This window comes from Hibiscus syriacus, unplaced genomic scaffold (assembly GCF_006381635.1).
Source record: "Hibiscus syriacus cultivar Baekdansim isolate YM2019G1 unplaced genomic scaffold, ASM638163v2 tig00110270_pilon, whole genome shotgun sequence".
NCBI lineage: Eukaryota > Viridiplantae > Streptophyta > Magnoliopsida > Malvales > Malvaceae > Hibiscus > Hibiscus syriacus.
Window position 1 is genome coordinate 1,406,828 of NW_024062656.1, and position 8,693 is coordinate 1,415,520.

Consider the following 8,693-nt stretch of genomic DNA (forward strand, 5'->3'; position numbering starts at 1 on the left):
AATGAATAAATTATATTTATGTTCGGTTTTGGTTTGTTTATTGTTTTTGAAGAAGTTTGTGTTCGTCTATTTATTGTTTGATAACATGTTCGTTTATCGTATCTTTATATGTTCAATTTTCAATTTTACATTTTGTTTTTCAGCCACTAGTGCTTGAAACTCCATAAAAATCACAGTTTAAACTATAAATTTCACAATATGTTCAATTAATCCTTAGCTCCACCAATATTTAAAGTTGAAAAAAAAGGAAAACTATGTAAACGAGCGTCTAAATGAGCCATTAAATGAGTTTGTTCATGAATATAATGAACGAGTCGATAAACGAGTTGATAAACAAGTTCATTCATAAATATAAATGAACAAAACATATCTTAGTGCGTATTTGTTCGTTTATTAAACGTATATAAAAGATTTATTCATGCTCGTTTATTTAGCTTAACAAAGGATCAGATGTGATAAGAAAGAGAAAATAATTGACATTAACATTTTAATAAAGATAAATAACTGAAATCAGCTTAACAATTCGAATAAAAAATCCAGGGTCGAAAGAGATACTATACAAGTTAAAAGGTCAAAATGAGTACATTGGTAAAGTTGGAGGGTGGAAAAGGTTAAACTGCCCTAATCATTTCAGGGGCAAAAGCGGGGTTTACGAATTCAAAAGAAGGCAAAATTTCAATTTAATATACCTGAAAGATTTCATTTTGTCATTTCAAAAATAAAAAAGAACACTCCCCAAACAGCAAAAACAAGAAGCCTCACTGTGTGCTGCTCTCAAGAAATGGACGTTCCAAAGGAGCAAATCACTGCTCTTCTTGATAATGCTCTCTTTAATTCTGCTCAGCTTCTCGTAATCTTTTGTTTATAATTTGTTAATTGTTTATGATTATAATAAACCTAACTTAAATTTTCTCTGATTGATTATTATTATATTTGTTTGGTTGCGATAGGGTTCTTTTCTTGTTTCATCATCTACCGTCAATGCTGAAACTAGTCCACATCTCAAGGCTGAAAATCTGGTCGCGATTTTATTCTGATTTTTGCTTCTTTTTTATTGAAATTAATTTCCAAACGTTATCTGGATTCTTTTCGTAATATTTTTTTTTTGTTTATTTCTGCAGATTCTTCTTGGCGATGCTTTGTTTCGCGAGAGAGAGTACCGTAGGGCAATCGTATGTTTATATTTTTTGGACAACTTTTTTCTTGTGATTTATAGAAAAAAAAAACATAAATGGCACTCTTTTGAGTATTGAGTACTTAATTTGTTAATTGTATTGTTAGAATTTCTTAATTTCTTCTCCGTAGTTGAAAAAATAGTATGAAATATAAATGTTCTGACGGGTTTTTACAGATTAATTTTTGTTAAGTTTTTAATAGTTTCATTTAATTTATCCTTATATCTACGCTATTGATTACAATTTTTCCTTTTTAAAATGGAATTTTGAGCTTTGTATATTTTTCTTATGGAAGAGTATTGGATTTCTCAAGTTCCATTTAGTTATCCCGTGAAATTTATTGAAACTGTTATGCAGATTTTAATTTTAAATGGATTTTATTTAGAGAATGTGATTTATGGGATGAAATGATTTGATTTCCGGAGCTTAATAGATTAGGGAAAAATTAACTTGCTTTATCGCCTTTTTCCTATATGTTGTCAGCACACATACAAGCAAGCCTTGCAGTATTACAAGATTATTCCCAAACAAAATTCAACATCTTCTAGAAGTTCATTGACTGCCTCAAACAGGTCTTCTTCTCCGAATTCTTTTAACATTTCAGCAATAAATGAAAATGAGGTATTTTCTCCTTCCAATCAACTTTGAGATCTTCTATTTTCTTGCAAGCTGAAATGATTATTGCAGATTTGTTTGGTTTAATATGACAGGTGAAGTTCAAAATTGCTTCTTGTCATTTTGCTCTAAGTGAAACCAAAGTGGCCCTTGTTGAGGTTTTATTCATTTCTAATTTACTTCATCTCCCTGTTTGATTATTTTTGTTAACTTGTTTTGGTGATTGTAATTTGGATTATAAATATTTGTTATTTAACATTGATGTGGAATCTATTTTTGTGAACTCTTTTTTTTTTCATTACTTTGAACTTTCAGATGGAGGGAATTCCTAGCAAAGCAAGAAATTTGCAGATGAGTTTATTAATGGCAAAGCTTTATCGGAATACTAAACATATCCGTGGTGCAGTTACTTGTTACAGGGAATGTTTAAGGTCTGTTCCATTTGTCATTCCTATTTTCTTGATGCTTTCTTTACTCTTTGTGGATGCTGAGTCTAACTGTTATTGCTTTTCTTTGTTTTTCTGTTAATTCATTAAAAATTGTTGTGCTAACTTTCTGAAAGCTTGTATCTTTTGGTTTATTCTTTGGCAGGCAATGCCCTTGCGTCATTGAGGCCATCATAGCCTTGGCTGAATTAGGGGCCAGTGCCAAGGACATAATTTCATTGTTCCCTCAGGTTTGTCAGATTTAAGTTCTATGCCTTCCTTGTCCTTATTTTTGGTCTGCTAAACAAGCATGCAAGATGTTTTTTTTCTTTGATGTTGGATGCCTTTAAATTCACATAAAGCTTTTATTGTGAGATGGTATTCAATTTTCATTCTACTCCATCTAGACATGTTGAAAAGTTTAAAATGGAGCAGTATCTTTATGGATTTGTCATTCTCATGCAGGCTGCTGTTAGTCTTACTTGAAAAGTTCAAGTTTTTCACATTTGATATAGTGGTCAAGTTGCATGGATAGCCACTGAGTCAATTCTTTTCTCATTTATAAAGAAAGGTTAATATATATTTGTAGTGCGGTCTAGTTTGTTGCTCCCTTTATCCCAATTAAATGTCATAGTTGACCTTTTTGACTGAAAGTCAATGTGACAACTTTACTGGGATGGAGGAAGTATTCAACTTTGAGAGCTGCACGGTTTAGTGCACTAAACACCTTGGACAGGAGGTTTCTTTTGTCTTGAATCCTTTTTATATCCCTTTGGTTAAGCTTCAATTTGTTTACTTTAGCATTCTTTTTTTTGGTATGGTTTCTTTAACAGTATATCTTCGTTATCTGACATGTTCATTTTCCAATTGTATTAATCCAGACACCCAATCGAGGTGGAAGGGCTCAGTTTGATCATAGTGACTCAAGCCGTTGGCTGCAAGTAAGAAAAAAAATGAAATGGATGACACTCTTCCCCATAATGATATACTGTTCATCTTTATGCTCCTTGATGAATGATATACATATTTTGGGAACTTTGATCATGGGCTTCCTAGAGAATAATTATCCACTCAGTTCATTTGCTGTTATCTCTTTCTTTATTGTTTTTGTTTCATCGCTTATGTCAGTGCTAATTTCTACTTTGATAGTCATTCTTAGTAAATTGTTGACTTTTTGCAGCGGTATGTTGAGGCACAATGTTGCATTGCTTCAAATGATTACAAAGGTAAGCTAATTTTCTTTTTAAATTTTAAAGTTTCATAATTCAGACCGTAATCACTTTATAGATGTTCCTTTGCTGAAGATTTTTATTGTGATATCTTGTTAACTTATCTGCTTTGTCAATATCTTTCAACAAAGTGTCTTGTTTCCCTTAAATCTTTTTTGCAGGTGGTTTGGAACTCTTTGCAGAACTTTTGCAACGGTTCCCTAATAACACTCACATATTACTTGAAATGGCAAAGGTCCGTGGTGGTTACATTCTGACGAATGTAGCTTGCTTTTTTACTCCTTTGTCTGCTTAATAGGAAAGAAAACTAATGAGATGAGTTTAGAGTATATATGAATCTTAAATCTTGCGAGTCGTAGGTTTTTTGAAGCATATAGACCATTCGATTTTTAATTATCTTTCTTGTTTCTATGCGCAGGTTGAAGCCATCATTGGAAAATATGACGAGGCAATAATGAATTTTGAGAAGGTGTTAGAATATTGAGAACTTGTTATATCAATGAATTATTGCTAATTCTTTTCTGCCAATGCTTACTGACACTTCTATCATGAATCTTAACAAATTCAAGTCTGTTGTCCTGCAGGTTCGCTCAATTGACCCTTACGTTGTGACTTACATGGATGAGTATGCCATGCTTCTAAAGCTGAAGTCTGATTATTCAAAGTTAAACAAGTTAGTGCATGATTTGCTGAGCATTGATCCTACAAGACCGGAAGTTTTTGTGGCTTTATCGGTTTTGTGGGAAAAGAAAGATGAGAGAGGTGCTCTATCTTATGTTGAAAAGGTTAGCTTGTTTTTCTTCTGTAGTCTGTAACCTTCCATTAAGTATTTATATATGACATTTTCATTCACTCTTTACAACCAGAGCATCAAAATTGATGATAGGCACATTCCCGGGTACATAATGAAGGTATTGAAATATTTTCCATCCAACTGAATGGATGATTAACGATTATCCTCGTAATAGTTTTTCCACAAGTTTTCTTTTTCCGGGCAAATATAATTCATTGTTATCATTTGCTACAATTTTCTGAATGCTGTTAGGGTAACTTGCTCTTGTCATTGAAGAGGCCAGAAGCTGCTGTAATGGCCTTCAGGGGAGCTCAAGAATTGAGAGCTGATCTCCGTTCTTATCAAGGTTTGAGTTTTATGGAGAAAAAAGAATGTTCAATTTCACTATTCAGTTGCATAAACTTCATCTTTCACTGTTCTAATTTTTTATGTAGTTATATAGTAAGAAAGAATGAATCTCGAGATTATGGGACATTGCAAAACCTTTGACTTTTTTATAATTTCAGGTTTAGTTCAGTCCTATCTGGCATTTTCTAAAGTCAAGGATGCCCTCTATGCTGCTAGAGAGGCGATGAAGGCCATGCCTCAGTCTGCAAAGGCGCTGAAATTAGTTGGTGATGTTCATGCCAGCAATTCCGGTGGTAGGGAGAAGGTAGGGCTGAGCCAAAAAGTTACAAAAATTGATTTGAACTGTAATGTTCAGTTTTTTTTAATTAATTCAGTCAGTTCGTGCTTACATATATTCAGTTTTTGGTTCACTAGTTAAAAATCACAATTATTCAAATTGAATTCTATTTTTTATTTAATTTAGAACTAGTTTTTGGTTTTTGATATTATAATAAATATTAATATTTAAATTGATGAAAATAACTTAAAAATTTTATGAACTTAACTGATCTGAACCAGTAGAATTCGGTTTGGTATTTTGAAAGTCAGTTTTGATAAGTTTTACTCTAACCCAATCTGGTTACAGGCAAAAAAATTCTATGAATCAGCCCTAAGGCTTGAACCTGGTTACCTTGGAGCTGCATTAGCTTTAGCCGAGCTCCATGTTATTGAGGGCCGTAATGGAGATGCTGTATCTCTTCTCAAGCGTTATCTCAAAGATTGGGCTGATGACTCTCTTCATGTCAAATTGGCTCAAGTATTTGCTGCTACAAATATGTTTCCAGACTCTTTGTCACATTATCAATCTGCATTGAGGTCAGTTTATTCTCGGATTTTCGTTGTTCTACACTGAACATGGTCAAGAACTTTGAATGATCATAAAAGAAGCTTTTTGTGTTGAAATACCGTGACTGGGAAGACTGGTATTCCCTCTTCAATTGATCTGATTAATGTATTTCCATTTTCCAGAATAAATCCTCAGAATGAAGATGCAAAAAAGGGACTAGAACGCCTGGAAAAACAGATGAAGGTCCGTCTTGTTCTTCTGCCATCCAATGTTCTCTTTTCTTTGATCATCCATATGCAAAATACTAAACAAGTGATTTCTTGTAGGGGGTGGATCCCGATGCACCCGAAGAAGAGGAAGAAAATGAGGTTGAAGATGCAGATGCAGAACAAGAAGAGACCGAGCTTCTATAGAATTTGTTACCAATATCTTCAATGGATATCGGTCCACTTGAGCATTATCGATATTTTCGAGAACAAAACCCGATGATGAACCAAGGTGAGGCTCCCGGCTCCATACTCTGCAACAGCAAATTTAGAATGAGGATACCAGAAATCAACATGCAGATGAAATTTGAACAGAAGTTTGAAATCATGTTTGGTAGTTGGCTTGTATTTGAATCCGATTCACTGTTACGATAGATGTTTCCATATAATTTTGCCTTCCCTCGTTAATTGGCATGATTGAATTTGAATTGTTAATGGGAGCAAGTGATTACATGCTTAGTTCAGCGGAAAGAGGCTGGATTCCAGGCGGATTCAACTATTTGTTGTATGGAGGATCATGTACCGGATTATGTCTAAGATACGATACATTGAATGGTTTTCTTGGAGTGGATGCTGGGTTCTCCATGGCGTTTAATTGTTTATGCTTGCATATATTCCATCAAATTCTGCCTACTTTGGGGTGAATTATGACCCTTTCAGGAATAAGTTAATGTTGTAGCAGGAGCCTTGAAGGTAAGGTTTTGACATGTTGTCATAGTGGTTCTAGGTTCATGTCCGAAGCTTTTCTTTTCCATTCACCATTTAATTCATAAGAGCTTAGCAAGCCTATAAACAACAGTTGAAAACTCATCTACTGATACTCTTTTGCACTAATTTGTTTAACTCTTCTGTGCAATTCTTGTAACAAAGTTGTGGCAAAGGGCGGCTGTAAATGAGCCGTGTCGAGTGTGATATATTGAGCTCAACTTGACTTGAAAACAAACAGTTTAAATTTGTCAAATTCGATTTAAAATAAAAAAATTGAAGCTCGAATCGACTTGAAAGCTTGTGAATTTAAATTTTCAAGCTTGACTCGAGCTTGAAAAACTTGAACTCAAAACATTCTCAAACTTAGCTCACTTGAAGTTCAAACTCAAGCTCGAACCTCAACCTTAAGTACATAAAATCTTGTATTGAATTTTCTTTAAAAAAACACAGATTTTAAAATTATTAATAATTTAAATCAACATTTTAATATATATATATAATATTATATATATATATATATATATATATATTTTGCACCTTTCCTTAGCCTTAGATTAAAGATGAGGGAGAGAGGTTCAGTCTTCCGACAGAAACTGTTGCTTTGTTTGTGGATTATTTACCAAATACTATTCACTGGAAAGGTTTATGGCAGGTTGTGGGTCGTTATGGTGAGGTTCTTAGTGTATATTCCAAAGAAGAGGAGTCGAGCAGGAACAAGGTTTGGATTCGTAGAAGTGAGTAATTTGGTTGAAGCGGAGAGAGGGAACAATTGAATGGTCTTATGGTGTATGGCAGTCGTATATTAGTGAGTTTTACCAGTATATATTGAAGGATCAAAAGAAAAAACGTTTGCAAAGTAAGTTGGTCTGGAAATCTAAAGAAAAAACTCAAAGTATGATGGCTGGACAAGAGCAAACATCCAGAAAGGAAGTATTGGGTCATGTTGACGAGGAAGAATTAAGAAAGTTGAGGAGATGTTTAGTGGGCGTAACAGCTGGTGTTTGCAGCGTTGGGAGTATCGTTGGTAGATTACATAACTGGGGCTTAGGGAAAATTAGAGTACAAAGACTACGTGGGAAATCCTTTCTGCTTACTATTGAGGACGAAGACTTGTTTATCATGCTGGAAGACCTACAGTGGTCTTACTTGAAGGAGATTTTTGTGGATGTTATGCTTTGGACAGAGTTTCTATGTCAAAAGGAAGAGTTGTGTGGATAGAGATAGATGGTTTACCACTTTATTGCTGGAATGAAATCACTTTGAAAAGGTTGGCTGGATTGTGGGGTACGTTTGAAGCTTATGGTGAAAATGTTAACATCATATAGATTGTGAAAAGTAAATATGTTGATATCCACTACGATGGTAGCTCAGCTTGATGAAGTTGTAGATGTGGTGGTGGAGAAGCAGAAGTTTGTTGTCCGAGTTCTCGAAGTAGGGATGGTAGATTACTCAGTAGCTAATTGTCTAAATATGAAAATCTCAAGAATAAGAGAACGGGGATGAGAAGGTTCGAGTAGCGTTTGGGGCTGAAAAAGATGGAGTTGCATCGGAAAAACTTTCCGAAGATACATAGGAGGCGTCTTCGTCAGGAAGCTCAGCTGACAAAAAATAGGCTACGAAATTTAGTGGCGGCGCATTTATTGTTTCGTGTATTGGAGATAGAGTAGGAGACTGTAGTTATGATTGTGTTGGGAAGCCGACCGAGGATGGATGTGATTTCGATGAAGGAATAGAGAATGAAGGTTTTAAATTCAAAATCTCTCTAGTCAAGAGGGAGTTCAGGGTGGGGGTGTTGTTGGGGTAGAGACTAAGGTGTTAGGTTCTAATGAGGTCAATACTTTTAAGAGAAAATAACCTCAGTGACCAAAAATCCCATATAATATACGATTTTAACCAACTTTTTCCGGATTTGCCAAAATGACCAACAAAATCGCAATGCGATCGCTAATTCGCAACGCGATCTCCATTATCGCAAATTCGCGTTGCATTTTCGCAATGCGATTCTACAGTATCGTTGCGATTTTCCCAATTCGCAATTCGAATAAGTAAATCGCAACGCGAATTGGGAAAATCGCAATGCGAATAAGTAAATCGCAACGCGAATTGGGAAAATCGCAATGCGATACTTACTATCGCAATGCGATAATACAAAATCGCAACGTGATACTGACTTTCGCAACGCGATTCTGACTTTCGCAACGCGATTTACATAGCGCCATTCGTATTAACGCATATTTTTTTTCAAATTCCAAACACGAATTTTTTCTTAATAAATCGGAAAATGAACCGTCCACAGTAATCGCAACTC

The 8,693-nt window shown here is 34.7% G+C and overlaps 1 protein-coding gene across 2 annotated transcripts; it reads left to right on the forward strand.

Annotated features, from left to right (window-relative positions):
• The first annotated feature begins 706 nt into the window (after positions 1-706).
• LOC120115707 (anaphase-promoting complex subunit 7-like) lies at positions 707-5,985 on the forward strand. 2 transcript variants are annotated; one of them, XM_039136334.1, is made up of 18 exons: positions 707-850; positions 951-1,019; positions 1,122-1,172; positions 1,659-1,796; positions 1,886-1,948; positions 2,106-2,221; positions 2,382-2,466; positions 3,097-3,156; positions 3,396-3,441; positions 3,606-3,679; positions 3,863-3,913; positions 4,029-4,229; positions 4,311-4,355; positions 4,490-4,583; positions 4,744-4,889; positions 5,211-5,440; positions 5,594-5,654; positions 5,738-5,985. In XM_039136334.1, exons 1-18 carry the CDS (start codon positions 782-784, stop codon positions 5,822-5,824), a joined length of 1,686 nt encoding a protein of 561 aa, XP_038992265.1. In that variant the 5' UTR covers positions 707-781; the 3' UTR covers positions 5,825-5,985. The 2 variants fall into 2 exon arrangements, with proteins under 2 accessions (XP_038992265.1, XP_038992266.1); XM_039136335.1 differs by lacking the exons at positions 5,594-5,654; positions 5,738-5,985 and having other exon boundaries at positions 4,744-4,905; positions 5,253-5,434.
• The last annotated feature ends 2,708 nt before the right edge of the window (positions 5,986-8,693 follow it).

Bases quoted from the DNA above. Each gene is read 5' to 3' on its own strand.
- LOC120115707 (XM_039136334.1), top strand. From the start codon at position 782: ATGGACGTTCCAAAGGAGCAAATCACTGCTCTTCTTGATAATGCTCTC. The intron at 2,467-3,096 runs GTTTGTCAGATT...GTATTAATCCAG, and splicing joins TAATTTCATTGTTCCCTCAG to ACACCCAATCGAGGTGGAAG. The intron at 3,680-3,862 runs GTCCGTGGTGGT...TTCTATGCGCAG, and splicing joins TATTACTTGAAATGGCAAAG to GTTGAAGCCATCATTGGAAA.